The sequence below is a fragment of the Falco punctatus genome, assembly GCF_963210335.1.
Source record: "Falco punctatus genome assembly, chromosome: 2".
NCBI classification, from domain to species: domain Eukaryota; kingdom Metazoa; phylum Chordata; class Aves; order Falconiformes; family Falconidae; genus Falco; species Falco punctatus.
Window position 1 is genome coordinate 34,425,617 of NC_137581.1, and position 20,014 is coordinate 34,445,630.

General features: G+C 45.1%; 1 protein-coding gene across 2 annotated transcripts; it reads right to left on the reverse strand.

Moving 5' to 3' along the window:
- Window positions 1-4,630: 4,630 nt before the first annotated feature.
- Window positions 4,631-19,197, reverse strand: CNMD (chondromodulin). Of its 2 annotated transcripts, XM_080376855.1 has the most exons (7): window positions 19,000-19,197; window positions 18,596-18,730; window positions 16,048-16,188; window positions 13,291-13,404; window positions 10,466-10,619; window positions 8,959-9,161; window positions 4,631-6,570 (listed from the first exon to the last, which is right to left on the reverse strand). In XM_080376855.1, the coding sequence occupies exons 1-7, from the start codon at window positions 19,069-19,071 to the stop codon at window positions 6,355-6,357; spliced, it is 1,035 nt and encodes a 344-aa protein (XP_080232981.1). In that variant the 5' UTR covers window positions 19,072-19,197; the 3' UTR covers window positions 4,631-6,354. The 2 variants fall into 2 exon arrangements, with proteins under 2 accessions (XP_080232981.1, XP_080232980.1); XM_080376854.1 differs by having other exon boundaries at window positions 18,596-19,071.
- Window positions 19,198-20,014: the final 817 nt, after the last annotated feature.

The following is a 20,014-nucleotide window of genomic DNA, read 5'->3' on the forward strand; positions in this document are numbered from 1 at the left end:
ACACTGCTTAAAAACACCCAAAAGCTGGCAAGTATAGGACCAAAATGTGCGTTCACTTAAGAGGATGAGATTGCTTTTCTTGATGCAGACACAAAATTTCCACTTTTGGAGTCCTTTCACCTGGGTGATAGGTTGAACTGCAGTCAGTGATGGGAGGGAGAGAGTCAGTTGTGGCTGGAAATTCGGAGAGAAAAGTGGGTCCTCTGTCTGCCTTCTGTATTCATAAAGAAAGATCTATTGCAATTACCTGAAATCAAAGTTAGCAAGCAGTTGCTTTAAGCTCTGTTATTTCAGAATATTGGAAACCTGTTTATATTTTAGAGAAGAGTTCATGTGTCCTTAATTGTTTCCATCAGTGCAGCTTTTCCATCATGATCGAATTGTAAATAATTGTATTTACAGAAAAAGAACTGAGACATGTAAGAAATGCTGCCTGTGCTTCTACTACTTGGGTACAAGCCTGTCGGGGCCTACAGATGCTCAAAAGCCATCGGGACGTGGTCCTGGGCATCTGCTCTAGGTCACCCTGCTAGAACAGGGGGGGTTGGACAAAGTGACCTCCAGAGGTCCTTTTCCAACCTCAACTATTCTGTGAAAGATAGGAACTCACAGAGTTACGATAAGCGTGCCTAGTCCACATGCTGCTGTCTCATGGGAATTCAGAGATTCATAAATATTCTAAGATTCTAGAAAACAGCATGAATTGCAAATATTGGCAGCACCCTGAAAGCCACTTCCTTCCTTGCTAACCACTGGATGCTGCTTTAAATTTGCTACTTTGCCTTACATTCCTAATTATGTAGGTTTCCCCACATTGTTTGTTGTTCTACCTGTTTTCTTTGTATTTGATATGTTATTTTACTACAGTGAGAATTGGAGGAGTTTTGTAAAATATGAAGGCTATTAGAACAGGTGTTTTAATAGGACAAGTCCGCAGCTGTTACAGTAATAAATGTATATATATAAAAGATGATTGAGAACTAAGGAGGAGGAAGAAAGGATGTATTCTGTTCCTCCTGCGGACTAGGAATCTAGGTTTTGCAGAAAAAATGCAGTAGTGTTTTTCCTGCTATTGTTACTATGCCTGTGCAGTAGATAGATACCAAGATTTTAAATTCTTACCAATTTTAAAAAGAGAGCTTGGCTTTGTACGTATGCTGTGGCTGTGAACTTCAGATTGTCACATCGGGCAGCTGTAGACTACGACTACAGTCTTGCAATCACTGTAGTTTCTTGCTGTGCTCAGATCGTGATTATCCTATGGTGCGAGCTGGGCAGTGGATTTCTCTTTCAGTCACTTTTAGCTTCAGAATTGATTCATGTTTTCCAAAGCTCAAATGTTACGACCTTCAGGACTGAATGTTATCCTGGTCTTTGAATACAGTGAACGGAGGTGGGTTGAATTTACAAGGAGTTTTTTGTTGTGCCATACCTCTTGACTCTTACTGAGCAATGTCTGCTTCTTGAAATATGTTTCTCAAAGGATATACTTGTGGCATATTTCAGTGAAGATTTGTTAGCTTCAGTGAGGAGTTTCTTGCCCTTTGGAGAATCCTGAGTAGCTAGTTGCTCAATATGTAGAGCATTTCCCATCCATATGGGATGCTAACGTTGAAGTTGACTTGATTTGGAACGGGGACTTGAACTTGATTCTCCTGGGTAAGTGCTTTGCTGCTTTTTATTTATGCTCTGAAAGGCATTTCTTGCTTTCTAATGAGGAAGGAAGACAAATGCCTGAGCGCTTCACTTTGTCACAAAATTGGGTTCTTGTCTCCTGGCCAGCCTTACTTTATAAATGTCATTCAGAGCACTTAACAGCGCTTAGTAAAGACTTGCTGTGGGAAAAGCCTAGATAAAAATCTCTTAAATAAAAATGAAAAAGTAATTTGAGGATGTCTTCTGCCAATCAAGTTCTCTTACTTACTGAAGAGAACACAGCAGGGGTTCCTCTGTCTGCTTTCACTTACAGAATGTCCATGGGACTATTTCGTCACATGAGCACAATATATTCTTGTATTAAATGCGTACTATTCAACTGCTTTGGGATTCAATTCACTTCGCTTAAGGCAAAAAGTTAAATAAAAGGCATTGCTACTTAATGTACTCGAGGCATATGTAATGCAAATATAATGCTTTAGCTTCGGGCTAAAACTTGTAACAATCAAGTGACAGACCTCCTTGTCCATCTCAATCCTGTAAGTCAGGTTTTGCAGGTCTAAACGTAATTCCAGCGTGTCTCTGAGCACAGGCAGGTCATCTCTGTGTGTTCTGCCTTAGAATTTAGGTAAACCAATAGTGATGGCTGTTGTTGCTCTGTGGGGTGGTGATTTGTGGGGGGAGGGCTTGGATCAAAGCAGTAGGCAAAACTTCCTTATAAAGTTGGGAAGAAGGTGCTTCATGAACTTTGTGAACAGTATGTGTTTTGTTCTTGACAGAACACGTGCACAGAATGGTTCCAGAAGCCCTAGGTCAAGAGAAAGATAGGGAGAGAAGAGAAGGGAGGAGGTTGAGTAGAGGCTGTGAAGTGTACCAGTGACAGGGAATGTTCTTCGGGGCTGGAGGCAGTGAGTGGAATTTGTTGCAGCACTGGCAGTGAGTTGGCTGGAGGCAGAGAACTACCTGCAGGGACAAAGTGGATGATGTTTTAATGGTATTCAAACTTCTCTTGAGGCTTGCTTTTTTTCCTCAAGCCTTTTGATCATCTGTAGATAGTGCTGTCTGCAAGACCCAGGCAGTTTCACCTTAGTGTCTGATCTATAGTCCTGTTGCAAAAACAGGAGCAGGACAGCAAGAGGTAACAGTAGCTTTCCTATTTAATACCACAGGTGGGATTACTCTCTGCTGCTGTTCTGGGGTCACAGAAAATGCCTGTCTGTTGTGGCTTAAGGCTGCCTCTCATCTTTGGTATACACACCGTGTTTGTAAAAGATCTGTTGAGCCTCTCGGAAGCAGAACATGGTGGTGCTCCTGGTTCAGTCTAACTCTTGCCCTTTCTGAGCAGAGATTCTGTCCACCCTGACTGATGTGCCAATCAACAATATGTTCTTTGCCAACTGTAGTTTTATGCTTCTCTATCTTTTTTTTTTTTTTCCCCCACTGCTCAGAATAAGTGGTTAATCTGTTCTTCACTGAAACTTTCTTGAATTTATTTGTGCTGCAGTAGGGATGAAGTGTTACATGGGAGGCAGAAGACAGATCCTCCCAGCTTCTTATTTTCTCAGTGTAGATACAAGTGGAGGATGGTTCCCATATCAAAAAGGACAAAGGGAGACACTCGGGTTCATTCTTTGTAAGTAGGGAGAAAGGGGGCTGTAGATACAGAAGAAATTCCTCGTGACTTGCCGTCACTGGCTTTCAGTCTTTTTAACCCTATGGCTTTGTTGCCGGTTTTCTTTCTCTTTTCCACCAGCCTGAGTTTATCCCCATTTTCTACTCTAATCTGCTCTGCCATCCTAATTCTGCTACTGCGCAATCACATGGGTATTTAAGTTTTAAGGGTAGTAGAATTATGGTCCTCTGACCAACATCCAGCCACCTGTGGTGGGAAACACCACTGATAACAAACTCATCTCTCTTTCTTTCCTCCCCTAAACTTTGGCCAAAGGAGAGGTTTGAACTAGTTTCTGCTAGTGCAGGGTCTGGTTCAGGGAGCAGCCCTCCTCCCCACCCCCTCAAACGCAGACATGTTGTAACCTCTTCAGTGTGCAAGGTGCTATGTTTGTGGTGGCAGTGGAAAAATGGTCTTCAACACTGGCAATAAATGCTGTACCGTACTGAACAGGATCACTGCGTGTAGTTAAAACTGTTGTCTGAGCCTCCACTGCGGGGAATATTGCTACGTCTTTTCATACTGTTGGCTCATTGGTTTTATTGTCATTCCTGTGTTGCTTCAGAACATTCACTTTAAAATTAGATGTTGCGCTTTAAGACTTTTCAACCTTGCCACAGCAAGAGCACTTTTTTTTTTTTAAATCTGATATATAGGTAAATACAATCTTTCTTACTTGAAGCTTGAGTTGAGGACAGCATTTTGTGCGTGTCTTTTGGAAATGGATAACTTGTGCCCTCTGTGTTGTACTTGGGCGGTATTGTAGTTCTGGCAATTTTACTAGTCACAGACCGCTTAAGTAGCATACCTGTTTCTCTTATGATCACTTGGGCTTTCTTGGCATGGTGCGTACAGAAGAGTTCTCAAGATGTACATGCTGTATGTGAAAGTCTGTAAGTAGGATGCTTTTTTTGCTGCTTACGTCCTTTGTGACTGCCTATAGAAAGGAGCTGATACAAGCTTTTGTTTAGGAAGAGTTAATCTTGTTAAGAACATGTAGACATGGAAATTACCTACAAGATAGGGGTGTTTTTTCTGTCTTCAGCAGGAGACTGGGTTGGTTGTGGTTGTTTTTTTTTTTTACTGGAGGGGGCAGGGAGAAGCAGGTCATGGGTTGCCTCAAGGTGGCCTTAGGTACAAAAGACAGCAACAGTCTAGTTCATATACAGTCAAATTCCCTTCACTTTGCCTTCAGTGTTTCACTTGCTGATCCCCTTGTTTTCCTTTTCTGACAGTTCTTGAACAGGTAAGTAATGGTACTGTTAGACTTCATACATTGAAAAAAGCACAGAAAGCAATTGCTGTTTTTTAATATATTTGTTTAATCTGCAGTAAAAAAAAAAGGAAAATATACTTTTCTAAGCATATGAATGACGTACTTCTAAAACAACATAATGATCAAGGTCATTTTCATTGTAAAAAGCAGAAACAAATTTAACAGGCCTTGAAATCCCACTTTAAAAAGTTTTTAATTTAAATATTTCAAAGTGAGTCTGCTCTTCAGATTGAGGTGAAGCTTACATTAAAAAAAGCTACAATAGAACAAAATACTGAATTCTATTCTCATCTTATTCTCATTTAACACTTTGCTTTTTAGATATGCAGTTTAGCATTCCACATGAGGCTGTCTTTATTTTCTTTAAGCCATGATTATGTCAAATTAATTCCTCTTTTCTGTGTGTCATGCAGTGCTAATAACATTACTAGGCTTGCAACATCTCAAGAGCTATTTAGTCACAAAAATGAATGCTCCAGAAAGTGAACTCTAAGAAAAATTGGACCATTCTGTTCATAAAGCCCATGTAGATGGCTCTGTAAACTCGGCGGTAGGGTTCAAGCTGCATAGCATGGATGAAGGCAGTGCAATACCTGCATCTTTGTTTTCCAAGGCTAGAAGCCCTGAGTCATTCCATCTTTGTGTGTCAGCTTAGTACCTTCCTTAGAAATTTAGTATGTAATAGGATCAATCCCAATAATTGCAGAGTTTGCTTAAGCACAGAGGGTTGAGGTTAGAACAATTACACACCGCCCCACCCCTTGTGGGCTTTTCTTTTTCACCCTTTCTTTCTTTTTTCCTCCTTACTGGTAAGCAGTTTCTTTTTTGGGGAGCGGAGGTTAGCTTCAGTGAAGCTAAAGGAGCTAGTGTGAATGGCTGCTATCCACGTGGAATAAAGAGGGGTTGTAATCTTGTGTCAAAAATGTCTAGTTCAAGGATTTATAAATACAGTGGCTGTTGTAGATTCAGAAGGGTCTTGAGACTCTTTGGTCTGCAACTGTATGTAAATACTTTTGCTGTAGTAGCTGGATAGCAGATAATTGTTAGACACTACAGTGGTATCATGGATACAAGATTTTTGATGCTGGGGCTTCTTTGATGTTGGGATGTGCGAAGGGTTTTGATTCTGTGGTGGCACAGATTCCCTTCTGCAGCCCCCTTTCCTGCCGTTTGTTTCTGATTTAGCACAATGTGTGCTTTCCCGTGTCCCCTGGAGCAGCTTTGTGGGAAAGGTATGCTGTAATTGGTTTATAACCATTCATAATGACCTGGCAACCTGGTATGAATAGCAACGGGGAGCAACTTAACTTGTGATTTATTTAAGTAAGCTACATGGATGAAAGGTACTCCCAAGTGTACAAGTTGAGCTAGTTGCCTAATTGGATGTAAATTTTCACATGTAGTTTGGAAGGAGAGGGTTTTGTTCTGAAAGGCTGAATTTGGATTTATGAGCGAGCCTCTGGACTGCTAAACCGGTTTGTGAGCAAAGTTTAATGGTGTCTTTTTTGGGGTTGTTTCAGTTTTTGAATTCAGTAAGTGCCGTGTATACCCTTGTCATTTGTAAAGCTAATGGAATATTAACTTAAGATTTTTATTTACAGTTAGAATATCTGACCTTGCTTTTGGTGCAGTAACGCTAACTTTGACTTTTTAAAAGGCAGGCTTGGTACTGCTGCTTTGGTTGTAGTCTTTCGCCGGTGAGCTGTCATTGCATTCCTGCTTGTTTTGTCAAGGCTCCAATGACTTTTTCTCACACAACACCCATGATACGAGCCACCCACCAGCTGCAGGGCATGATGATTCGGCAGGCAGTACGACAGCCTTGGTAGTTGTAAGGCCATGGGTAGTAGCCCATGAGAGGCTCGCAAATTCTCTGGCACTGTGTGTAGCTTCGTCTGCATTCAATGCAGCACACGCCTAGGTGATCCAGCATGGGGTCAAAAGCCATCCCCTCACCTTCCAGTTGCTGAAATGTAAAATATTAAGTGTCATCCCGGTGCTCTAGTTCTCAGGGAATGTAGAATGTACTGATGCTCCTGTTAACCCTACAAAGGGTGAAAACTGAAATCTTGGTCCTGTTGAAGTGAACAGAACTACCACTAACTGACCCGTGCCTCTTGCTTTTTTTTTTTTTTTTCCTTTTATCTTGCTCTGGGTAATTGCACAAATTCTACACTTCTACCGTGTGAAACAGAAAGAACAGGGAGCTCTAACTTCATTATTTTTCTTCTACAGTCCTTGCAAAAGCTCTAGCAGCAGTAACCTCCCAAGTTTTAAATATTAGCGATGAAAAAGATGTCAAGACAGTTATCTGGGTCTTCTGTGTAGATGACAATGTCTGGAGTGTACACTGTGTTTTTAATGTTTTAAATTTTGTATTTTAGTGCTTTTTACAGCATTCCCAGGAAACTATGCAGTAAGCTGTATTACCCTGTAAGTTTCTGACTGTTCCTCCCTTGTTTTTCAGTCTGCTTTTTTTTCCCCTGCCTCTGCCACACTTAGGTGCATTATGGACAGTGAGAATTCTGTGTGTTCTGTATCCGACAGTATGGAGTTACATGGAGCAAGGCATGCATAAAATATGTAAAAGCAGGTTCTTACACTGCCTTCAGGCTTCAAAATTCCTTTACTCCTTTCTGGGGGGAAAAAAGTAACGTGGATATTCTGCTTTTTGAAACTCATTTGTTCTTCTCTCCATTGGTTATATTTCAAGAAAAGCAGCAACAAAGAGCAAATGCCAGAATAATGCTTAGCTTTTTACCTGAGCATTTTTCATTCAGAAAGCTAGCAGCACACTGAAAAGGTGAGGCATGGAAAGGTGCCATCTCTTGTCTGGGCTTGTTCAGGATGCTAGTGACAGATTGGTGTCGTTTGGGCCCCCAGCAACCCGTTCCCAGTCCTGAGAGCAGGGAGGGTGGCACTTCCTTGGGCAGGATTTATCATCCTTGAATTCAGATACTTGCAGTATGAACTTTACACCTGAGCTTGTCATTCACACCCCACTCATAGTGGGTGAAGAGAAATAACCTCTAGGAAGGATTTAATTTGTCCTGCAGGAAAGACCTACAGTATAATTAATGGTCCTTTTGAATCGAATGAATCTGTCTAAAGAAAGCTGGGATATAGGGCATCTACACGATAGCTGTTGGTGAAGGTGAATCCCACCCTGCAGGCTGGGGGAAGTCTGCGGAGTGCCCGACTGGATGTTCCCCATTTGGCCCGGGGGGGCTCTGGCTGGAAGAAGAGACCCGTGGCAGTTGTTCTGCCCTCCAAAGACAGGGCAGCTCAGACCCCATGGACGTGGTCACGTTAGTAGCTGCGAGGAGAAGTTAGATTCCAGCGCTACCGCTGTTTTACTGACCTCGTGAGACAGTAGATTTAGATCCACTTTATTTGGAGTGATTAATTTAAGTTTAATTAAGGAATGTCAACTTGGCAGAATGCTGTCACAGTATAATGATCTCCTGCTGTTGCATAAATGTCAAGTCAAAGCTGGGACTTATTTCCAAAGCAGGAGGCATTTATCTTGTGACAGTGTCGTATTAAAATGACTTGCTCCTGCTGCACCAAATGGTGGGTGTAAATTGTCTGGCGCTGGTGCAGTAGACTGGAAGGTGCCTGCTGCACAGTCCGTGTTCCTGCAGCACAGCAAAGGTGCTGGGACACAGCGGGGCAGCTCCTGTGCTCTTTCTGTGGGCTGCTTTGTGTCAAAGACTGCAAAACCTGTTCTCACTAGTCATCTTCCACCCGCTGTTGCTGTCTCTAAACAGGTTCTCCTCTGTGAGTTGCTTGCGCTAGATCAGGGCCGTTTGGCCTGATAGAGAGGAGGCTGAGAAAACAGATTTATTTGGCGTAACCAGAAGCTTTTTGCAACCAGACAGGGCTACTGTTTTCCTCTCTGGCGGTCATTTCTGATGCTAATTTCTGTTCGAGGGCAATGTTTCTGGCTACTGGGCTCTCTCCTCACGTTGTCAGCAAATGATAGGGTTTAACTGTCTGATCAAGACCAGCTTTGGTTTGTTTTCAGAAGGTGCTGTCCTTGTCAGATCTCTCTCTGGTGCTGCTTCCGTAGGAACCTGGAAACCCTGAAAAGCAACTTGGCATCGACTTGCCTTCATCTTGCCACCCCAAGCATTTGTGGTGCTTTCAGACTGAAGTCTAATGAAATGAAAGCTGGGATGAGGGAGGGAGGGCTGAGGGAAGACTGTTTTGAGCTTCTTCGGTATTCTACGAGTCTGTAATTTCAGAGGGAAGCTGAACAGGCAAAGACTGCGCGGACATACCTCGTGTCACCAGTGGTACCTGTCTGCAACAGTTCTGGGCTCTGAAAAGAGATTACAATGCAAATACTTACATTATATGGGTTGTCTGGATTAAGTGTTTGATCCGTTTCTTGTCCCATTGGCCTGGTTTCATTAGACTGGTGGTCAAGCTCTTGAGTCAGCTGCGTGGTGGGTGACCTGGCGTTTACTTCCTCAGTAGCAGCTTCCAAGTCTTCCATGCCAAAGTTAGATTCTGATTGGCGTTTGTTTCTCTTCATTTCTCTCCTCTGGTTATCTGAAGAAATAATAATGAGATAATAACATGACCTTCAGCGTATACTTGTGTTTATCCACACATTATCCATGGCTTCAGTCATTTCTTCAGATATGAAAAAAAGGGGGTGGGGGGCAGCAGTGAGGGGCAGAGGGAAGGATGGAACTGTGTGGTGGCAAACTTGATGAGCATCCCCATGGGAGCTGCTGGCCATCCCGTGTTGTATCTGCAGCCAATGTCACTCCAAAGGGGTGTGAGACTGCCTTCCCCCGCACCCCCCCTTCTTCCCCTTGAGACAAAACGTATGTGAGGAGATTTGTTGGGGTTTTTTGACCCACCCTGTGGTCACTGATGTTAACTCAGCAGCAGTTTCCAGCACTAGCAAGACCAGTCATATGCATCTCATTTTTTTTTTAAGTGCTTTTGTGACAGATTGGTGTCCCGGTGCCAAGGGCAGCTGGTGAGCCTGGTGGAAACAGCTTCTGGACAGCTTTCATACTGCTTTTTTGTTGCCCAGTGGGATGTGCAAGGTCATGAGAAAAGCAGAAAATATTGGCAGTTTGGATCAACAGATGCTCTAAAATGTGGTGGTGGTGGGGGGGTTTCTTCCTTTTCCCCTCTTTGAGTGTTCTAATATTAACTGGAACAAGGAGGAGTGAATCTTTTAAAGTCATCTTCTCTCCTCCCAGGCCTGGAAGTCACCTGGAGAAGCTGCCATCTCCCTGGTGACTCCCGAACACCTTTACTAAGCTTGGTTCTGGGTAATGGGAATTCTTCAGTCCTGGGACTGGCCCCAGGACCACATAAACTTCATAGACCAGTTGCCCAGCTAAAGCATCTCGTCCTTCCACTCCACTGAAATCCTCCGGAGAAGCAGGGTAGGAAACAGGACAGGCTGTGGTCCCAGATAGATCAGAAGCTTTTGACGTCCCCCAGCTCTTGGCTAGATACAGTTGTCCTGCTACCTGGGGTCAGCTGCCTAAACATTTTGGGGGCTAGTTTAAGCTGTTGTCTTGTCCTTCTGTAGGAGGCTGACCTCCCTGGGAATGTTTCACCTTGTAGTAAGTCACCAATGTGGGCCATATAAATACAAATTTATGTGTAATATAAATAGGATTTTATATGAAATACAAGCATGGAAAATGTCCAGTAAGTGTGAATAAACTCCAAACCTGCAATCTTGGCACCAACCCAAGAGGGCTTGGGAAGATGGAGGAAAGGATCTTGGTTTCCCAGATGTGCCGGTCTTGGTGGCAAACTTGATTTGGGGAAGGCACTTAGATGAAGGGAGGGATAACATACTTCTCAAATAAAAGAAGTGTTACCTTTGGGATATGTTGGTCGCAGCCAGAAAATTGGAAGATCCCTGCAAAGCTCTAAAATTTTGGGGCTTAGGAAACTGTTATGCTTGATAGGCTCGTCTGCAGCCACCCAGATAAGGGAGTTTTCGTCAAATCTCACAGGCATGATTTCATCTTCCTGCAAATAGAAGAGCATAAATCCTTTGCTGATCAGTGAACAGTCATGTGTCTGCTTGCTGTTAACTCTTGAGCATCAAACTGTATAATCATCTGCTGCAGCTAATGCTGAGCATCCTTGTATTTCATGAATGTGAAACGATTGTACTGAGCCAAAGCCTGAGTCAAGGCTGTCGCCACTGAAATGAATGGCAAAACTACTGTCAGCTTTGCTGGGGCTAAGATTTCACCTGTCTCTCTTGGAAAGCTTTTGCCCCGTGTGTAAGGACTAGGTTCAGAGATCTTTCAGCCCAAAACACCACATTTTCAGGTGGTAGAAACTGTGAAGATTCACCACCTTCAGCAAAGCAGCAATGAAATACACCAGTAAAACCAAGACCCTAATATTTTATCATGCCCTTTTCTCATTTGATGTACTCCCAAGATATTACTGTATTTACAGTAGGGGTGGGGGGAGAATCTTGTTCAGAAGCTTTAGGATTATAGCCTGAGAACTGCTCCAGCTTCCAGTTTTAAGTCAATGTGATTGGTCTGATTAAAGGTCTTGTTTGGTGAAAGCAATTCAATTGACCAAAAGCTTGAAGTGCAAGTTAAAGGAGCCTGCCTTTTTGAAGTGTACCCTGCAGGTTTTTGGTTCATATCTTCAAAGTAATGTAGGAAAATGCCAGTGATTGATTCTTTAAAGTTGTTAGTTCAAAGTATTATTTTACATAAAATGTGTAAGTATTTTATAGCAACAGTGAAATATTAAAAGAAAAGCAACTTTTGAATCATGAAACCCAGTATGATTCAAAGTTAAAATTCTAAATTGCTTCCATAAAAGTTATCAAAACTTGTTATATAACAGACTAGATCAATTTATTCTGTCGAGTTGTTGTTCCTTTAGTGTGTTTATTGATTTCTTTTGTAGGTCTCAAGTCATTTCAGTTCGCTATCCAATCTGTCTAGTGAGAAGTGCTCTTTATTTATATTCTCCCACTTAAGCTTTTATCAGCATCAGAAATATCTGAATCTAGTTTTCAGAAATAAAAATACCCTTTGTTTCTGTTTGAGATGATCCCGACTTGTGAGCAGGCAGAGTTTGGGTACCTAGAAAATCCTGGTTTAATCAACCATTTTTATAGGTAGTGTTGGTTATGATATGTGTTGTAAGAAAACAGCATATGCATACTTTCTCCTAAATACATATGTGTCTGGGAGAGGACTTGATCTAGAGAAATAAATACTGCTTTGTGCTATTCCTGTCATACCTAACCTGGAAGGTCAAGCAATGAGGGAAGGTAAGAATCCCAACAATAGCACTAAGTCACCTGCTTGTTTTGGCCTTGGTGCATGCGATTTATTGCAGCAGTTGTGTAGGTGATGCATCTTTGGAGAAGATGCACAGAAAACAGGACAAGGAAATAGGTCCACTGTAGCCAGGTAGAAGATTAGAAATATTTTCTTGACTGTTTCAGGATAATGTCTTCAGGAATGTGACTTCGTTCTTACAAAAAGATGAAAAATTGAAACCTTGACTTTAGACAACAGTGCTAACGAAGTCAAGAAGCCCAGACTGCCTTTAAAATAAGGCAAGGCAGGAGAGGTGTAGGTCTCTGCCTGGAATTTGCACAAGATTTCTTCCCCATGATGGGGAAAATCCCACCAACTTCAGGGGGCTTTAACATCACTGCCGCCTTGCTGACTGGGTTTAGAGACACCTTTTTCCACTTCATTTTGAAGTGGATGTAATCACCGCAGCGCTGCAGGTAGGTGCAGCCTTAACGGTGCCTCTCTCCCAGCTAATTGTATCTGCTCTTGTTTCCTCTGGAGTGGAGCAACAGGGAAAAGGGTTGTGGATCTCCTGTGATCTCCTGCTGGTAGCAGAGCCCCCACCAGCATCCAGGCTCAGCTGCACTTGAATCACTGGAGCTAATCCTGTGTGAGTGATGTGTTTGGGGGGTCTGAGCTCCAGGAAACTCAGGCTTTGCACACCTAAAGCAATAGGCTTTTTTACAAATGTGACGTAAGGAGAAATTCTAGCAGTATATCGGTGAAAACTGCAGCGTTTGTGGTGGTTGTGATGCAGATTCCATGAAATTTAGTTATCACGGTGTCCTAAAATGAAGTCTGATGCTGTCGAAGAAGGCAAATCATTGATTTAACTGTCATTTCTTCTGAGTTAGCTGAATTTTTGCAATAACGCTTTCCACATTTCCCCTTTATTGACTGTTTCAGAGGACTGGAGTGATGGAGTCCCTGCTTCTGCTCAAGAGTGTTGATAGAAATCTCCTTGGATCTACCACAATCCCTCTTTGCACTGACTAAAGCACCTGCTGCTTTAATGCCTCTCCCTTCCAGCTTTGGGCACAGCCTGATCTTAGGCAGGTACTTTTTTCACTGAGGTCTCCTACAGATCTGGTAAAAACTGGTCTGTGGCTTCCTCCACTCAGTAATCTGTGTCCTCTCACAGTGTCCCTGGCTGTAGTGGCACATCTGACACCAGTCTTGCTGTTCTTATCTTTCAGAGACCCCTTGCAATCAGTCAATGAAGCCTCAGCTATCCCACCCTACCCTCAACAACGCTACCACTATCCACAGTAGCTCTCAAATGTAATTTTTATTTGTATTTAAATATTGCTTTATGACCCTCTTTATACAAAGATATTAAAAAAAAAAAAGTTACCCCTTACCAGCTCAGATGAGAGGCTCACTTTAGTCATCGCGTCAACTTCAGGGACGTGAGCTTTTGGCTGAGCTTTGATGTAACACTTTTCTCCTTCAGCAAAACGGATTCCAGTTATGCCCTGCAAAAGCAGAAGGCCGGGGGTTGTGTGCAGCCCTCCAGCTCCACACCACCCCCAAGAAAGCACTCAAGCTCTGCTAAAACTGCCACTGATTTTTCAATCTGAAGGTTAAATCTTATTTAAAACCAGATGCAATGAAGCGCTCTTCCCTCATCCTTTTAGCTTTACAGTTTTGGTCAGATGGGTCTAGAAGTTTTCACTCGAGTTCTGAAAGATGGGGGTGTTTTATGTAAGTGCCTCCATGCCCTCGCTGTAGGCTACTTGGAGTAGCTTTGTTAAGGAATTAGTTGACATGATTTGAACTGTAAATTAGCACCTAACGTAGGCAGCCTCAAAACTGTGTTAACTGGTGGTGCGGTACCCTTATGACACAGATTTACAAAAATATGGGGGCAGCTTGGTCCCATCAGTGGCTGTGACAGCAAGGGGAAGCTCGTGATGGGGAATTTGGTGTAGAAATCTGTGTGTGGGTCTTCCTTCATCTGGCCTACAGGGTGAAATGCAGTTGCCTAAACCATGGATGTCTAGTTTTAAGCAAGAGAAAAACAGCATCCTAGCAGCTCCTGCAAGTCCTGCATTGTATCTACCAGCCCTGCGCCAGCACCTTGGGCATCAATGTTTTGGCATGAGAGCCTTGTCTGCAGTTTCTATGTTTCTGCTGTAGGTTTTCAGGTACCCATAAAAAAGCTGTCTTTCACATTATGAATTTAGATACCTCATTGTAGATGGCAAAACTTCTGTTTTTCATAGGGTTGCACAAGCTCTGTTTAACCACCTAAATATAATTATCTAGTGCCATTTGAGGTGTGCTGGTTTTCTGCCTCACCTCTAGATGCCAGGATGGGGGGGCGCAGTGTGTACATTGGTGTCATCATGACCCCTCTCCCCGTCCCCTTACAGGCATCATGGATGACTTGGGCACCTAGTGCAGCTTGAGATGGATGGTACTGAGGCACCTGAGCCTCGGCCTCTGTGCTTGCAAGTCCTGTACCCCCATCAAAACAAAATGACTAATTCTAGAGCAGCGAGAGAGGGGATGGCTATGCAGGGATGGGTGCACAAGGGAATGAGACTTTGTGGTGCATCTAGCATGCTAGGAGTATCCTAATACTGCTAAATCCAAGTCTTCGCTGACCGTGCAATCGTTTGAGCAGTGTGAGTCAATCCAAAGCTGCTAACGTAAATACTTGGCCGCTGGAAGAACGTGTCTTCAATTTCTTTCTCATTTATGTGTGTTCTTGGCTCAAAACTCAACTGGCAGCATCCCTTTGCTCTCACTGAACCTGACCCTAGCCTGCTGTAGTTACAAGTGGGCATTGTCTGTGGGAGGTCCCTTTAGCTGGTTGGTGGTGCAAGCTGATTTCTGACCTGGCTGTGACAGGCCGTAGCTTACCAGCAGCACATATGGAAGCAATAAGAATTCAGCATCTCTCCAGTGGGGTGGTGCTTTTGTGCAGATGTGGAATGGCAAAGACAAATGAGAAGAGCTGCTTATGGGTGCTCTTATCCAGCTGCTAATAATGTTGCTAGGGTGATGATAATGAGAGAGTTTCATAAAGGCTGAACTGCAGCTGTTGGGAAAGTCAGGGTCCTGGGTCCCCTGGTGTGAACTTGTTTGTACTTGCTGAGAAGCAAAGGAGCTGAATTTCCTCACCTGTCTAGATTCAGTGAGGGGAAGGTGGCTGCTCCAGAAGCCCTGTCTAAATCTTCCCAGCAACGTCATCTTTATTTTAGGTGCTGCTTTGACTTACAGAGGACTTAACTCTGAAGTTGAGCGTTTAGCACTTGAGGACGTTAATTGCGAGATCTGGGCCCTGTAAATAGGTTTCCGTAACATCACATAGATGTGTCTTCAGTAGTTGAGAGGTGGTACAGCTCAGTGAATTACCCTATCCGAGCTGTTGAGCTCTGATGAGATTTGGCATCTGTTAGTCCAGTCTCTGCGCTGAGCAGCCACAGCCAAGATGCTGAGGGACTCAAATGTATTTGCTGTCAGCCCAAGTGGCCCAGCACCATGTTTAGCGCACAGATGTATAAGCTATGCTAAATGCCTCCATCCTCTCCCCTGGCCAGGAGCCATGGACCCAGGCCAAGCCATGCAGAGCAGGTCCCATCCCTGATCTCAGGGCAGAGCAAGGGCTGCTCAGGTCCAGCACTTCTTAGTGGTCTCTCCTTGATGTCTGCTTGGCTTACTGTGTTGATCCTATGCTCCTAAAATGGTGACATTTGGGGGAAGGGGAGGTGGTTTTTCCAGTTCAAATCATATGAACTCATGCAAGAGCTGTGTCACAGCCTGCCAGAACATTTTTTCAAGCAAGACCCCAAAGGCACATGTTGTAGTTCTGTTCAATGATTTGACAGTGCACAATGTTACGTGGAGCCAAACTTGATGCAGCCTAATCCATACTGCTTCCTGGAGTGGGACCTAGCATGGCCTATCCCCAAAAGGCACTTAGACTTTGTTTTGGAGGAAACTGCCTATCTCACTGTGAAAGCAAGCCGGGGAGAGCAGGGGTGTTCATGTGGATAGCCTGGGGCTGGAACCTGAGACTGATTAGGGCGCAGAATTCAGAGCAGGGCACGATATCTTTAGGATCCAATGCTGGAGCATGTTACATGAAGGACAAAGGTGGCGGTACTTACAATCTGAAAATCATGAACTTCAACAGCCTCTTCACTCCCGCTTCCTGTTTTGAATGTCTCCAAGTTGTTTCCAGCATCTATTTCCATTGATCCATCTTGTACCTTTCCATTAATGCTCATAGTATAGTGAACGTTGTACACCTGGAATTGATAAAGGAGCAGTAGCGCATGTCAGTAGTTGCTTATTGCCTTCCTCCTACGCCAGGCAGTGGGTCAGTCTGACTGTCATAACCCCATTCAGCTCTGACCTTCTGTTTCTGTAGGCATTTGATAAACCTCCAACAACTAACACCACACAACTGCAACACTTCACCACTGAGGCAGGCCAGCAGTGCAGCAGGTTGCCCAGAGAGGTCATGCAGTCTCCATCCCCGGAAATTTTCAAAGCCCAACTGGATAAGGCCCCGAGCAACCAACTTGGACCCCACAGCTGTCCCTGCTCTGAGCAGCAGGTAGGACTAGAGACCTCCTGAAGTCCCTCTTCCAGGGAGTACTCACAGTACTTCAAAAACAACGTGGGGCGAGTCCACATCCAGGCTCACTCAGGCTTAAAAACCTTCTTCTAGGTCATGTTTTAGGAACTGCTTCGTATGCTGGCATGATTCCCAAAGGACAGAGGAGTGAACATCCTACTCTGAAGGAGGCCAACCCCTATTTATCTCTTAGGATGTTCTGCTGAGGCACAGGAAAACAGGTTTGTCTTGAATATGAACATGCTTTCCAACTTGTAATGGATGTGAACTTTGTTAAAATTGGATGTGAAGTTGTATAGACTTCTATTTTCTTTGTCAGCGTATTTGCTCTTATCCTATTTCCAATGAGGAGAGCTGCAGCATGGTTTGTATTTGCTGAAGGACCGCAATCTGTGGAGGGGTTTTGCGATTTTCTTGTGCAGCTTTGCTAAAAGTGCTGCACAAGCAGTTTACTTTTGGCCTTAAAAAAGCCTTACAGCATTTTAATGAAAAATTTACACTGACAGCTAGAGACAAAATTCTTCTCTCACCTTTGCTCAGGAAAACGTAAGATGCTAAAGATTTATGGTTCCTCAGTTATACAGATTCAGTTCCATATTCTCTGCTGTCTAGGACTCCTATTGAACGTGATCCATAAAACCAGACCAATGTACACCATCTGTCCTGCTACAGGCTGAGCTAGAGTTGAGACTTTGTTACCCCTGTCAGTTATGGGATAATTGAAGGATTTAAAATAATAATAATTTTTAAATTGCCTTATTATTATTTTTTTAAATGACCCATAACATCATTTTTACAGTTGCTTCCCAAACATTTGCAAGTCAGGTGTAGCTTTCTGAGTTTGAAGGCAGCTTAGAAAAATAACTCTAAGCTTTTTCAGTGTCTTCACCTGGAGATCAGCTTCAAAGCTTAATGACAACAAAGAATGTGACACATCTTACAAAGTGGAATTTAGGTGATGGGAGCAGTAAAAAAAAAGGAAAAGTTTGTCCCATACTCCACAAATGCACCCGCCCTGTCAGAGTTGAATACGCTGTGCCCCCTCTCTGCCTACGGACCTGTTTGCATCCCTCTCCCTTTTCAAAAGCCTAGAAAAGCAGCAGCCTGTCCTGTCTCTTTGGTGTAAAACCTTTTATTTCCTTTCTGATTATCTGAATTATCCCTACGTGCCAGGTGTACCTCGCAGGGGGACCTCTGCTCCGGCTGCTGGGATTCGCACAAGGCTCTCCTTGATGGGGACTGGTGTGTGGCTGGAAGCGGTACAAAATTTCTTCCAAGGTAAATTCAAAGATACTAACTGCACTTATGGAGCAAGTTACATTCACATGTGCACCACCATGTTTTGAATATGGTTTAAACAAAAATCTTATGTGAACAGAAAGAAAAGTTTGTATGTTAACATGTTCTAATGCTCCAAAGTTTGATTCTTAAACTGAGCAGCAGCTTCTTGGGTTTTGCTCTTTGCATACAGGATTTTCCACGTACCCCAGTAAATGTAAATAATAAAACTTATCATGGCTGAAAAAACTGCTCCACAGCTGCTAGCCATAAATGCCTGTGTGTACACACAGTCACACAAACCACCAGAGTGAAATAATGGTGCCTGTTAATGCGTTAAATATAGCATTACATATTTGAGGGGCCAGGTAGAATCCAGACCAAGAATGCAGATGATGTGAAGAAGGAATTTACACATTTCAATGCCTTTTTTTGTCCTGAGAGCTGGAGTTTGCCCAGGATGTGAATCCCCAGGGACTTGTTGGGCTTTGAGTTTGCTGAGGATTTGCGAGCAAAAATCAATGTAGTGTCTGTGCTCTCAAAGATACGTTTCATGTTTGTTAATAAATGTGCTTGCCGGAGGCTCCATCCCAACAGCCGGTGAAGATAATGATTATGGGTTTGGGTTGGGTTTTTTGGGGTTTGGTTTGGGTTTGGGGTTGTTGGTTGTTTTTTTTTTTTTTGAAAGCATGGAAAAAATTAAAGATCTGCTTAAAGAGGTCTTTATCGACCCCGCAAGATGAGTTTCCAGCCTGCGCCCCCCCTGGCGTGCCCCCAGCCCCGCCGGCCGCGCTCACCTGCCGCTCGGTGGCTTTCCAGAAGTAGAAGGCGCCGATGGCCCCGGCCAGGAGCAGGAGCGCCCCGGCGATCAGCACCGCCGCCCCCGCCTTCAGCAGCCGCCCCGGCCCGGGGGGCGCCGCCGCCCCGTAGGCCTGTGGAGAGCGCGGTGCTGGCTGCGGGCGGGGACCCCCGGCTGCCGGGGACCCCCGCCCGGGGACCCCAGTCCCAGCGTGCCGTCCTGACCCCACCACCACGCACCTTCCGCCGCCTCCCGGTCCTGACCCGCCCCGGCCCATGCTGATCCGGCCCGGTTACCACCCATTCGGTCCCGCCGCGATGCCCCCCGCATCCCGCCCGAACCGCACCGCTCGCTCCCGCTCCGTCGCGACCCGTCCCGCCGGTGCCGCCGGGCCGCACTCACGGGGGGCAGGCACTGCTCCACATCGTCGGGCCCCGCTCGGGCGATGGGCACCTTCTCGCAGCCCTCTGCCATGGCTGCCGCGGCAGGGAGAGCTGCCCCCGGCTCCGCCACCGCCCCGGCCCCGGCCTCGGCCCCGACGGGGGGCAGCACCGCCCCGGCCCGCCCCGGCCCCCACGGGGAGGGCAGCACCGCCCCCCTCCCGGGCACAATGAGCCCCTTCAGCTGCCCAGCAGCCGTCGGAGCTGTGACCCCCTATCCCAGCCCCGTCCCCCATCCCCCCCCCCCCGGGGCTTGCCTCCAGCTTTGGAGAAGAGGAGGGGGTCAGGGGCGTTGGGGATACACACGCTCTGTGTGCCACTGCGGACAAGGCGGTGCCCCGGCAGACAGCCATCGTAAAAAGCATCTTGTAAAACAGAACAGCATTTTAACTGCTTTTTTTTGCATTTGCCACAGCCATCTGCAGGCGCTGGAGCTGAGAAGCTGCCGGTCGGTGACTGCTCTGCAGAGTGCCCAGACGGCCGGGCCGGTGGCTGAGCCCTGCTGGGGCTGGGCATCGCCTGGGCGATGGGGCAGCGAGCCCTGGCCGGCTCGGTCTGGGGAAAGCACGGGGACGGGGCGGGGGGGAATTTAATCTTTTCATTTAGAAAGGTCATGGACACCCTGCGACTTGATCTCTAAAGCAGATGTACCCTTGGGACTTCTTCTGCCTCCTGTCACTCACGATGGTCCGTTGGTTTTGTGAGCATCTAAAGTACAGTAGGATCATAGGAAATGTGGATTGAAAGGAATGATCACCTGCATCTATTTCCTCGTTCTAATATTGTACATGGGAAGCTTTTAAGGGCTACAGCGGGCTATGTGTGCCTGTCCGTGTTTCTGTCTGTGTCTGTGTTTCCTTTGTGCACCGCACAGATATCCGTTCTGCCTGTACATACATGCACATGTATGTGTCTGTGTGTGCATTTTTTGATGCTGGAAAATAGTGCTGGATCACTTTAGGGCTGACATTATCAAC

Coding starts and splice junctions, on each gene's coding strand:
- CNMD (XM_080376854.1), bottom strand. CDS start 18,874: ATGGGCCGGGGCGGGTCAGGACCGGGAGGCGGCGGAAGGTGCGTGGTG. Junction 10,620..13,290: donor TGAGCCTCTCATCTGAGCTG/GTAAGGGGTAAC, acceptor TTCTATTTGCAG/GAAGATGAAATCATGCCTGT. Junction 9,162..10,465: donor GCGACCAACATATCCCAAAG/GTAACACTTCTT, acceptor TTATTTCTTCAG/ATAACCAGAGGAGAGAAATG.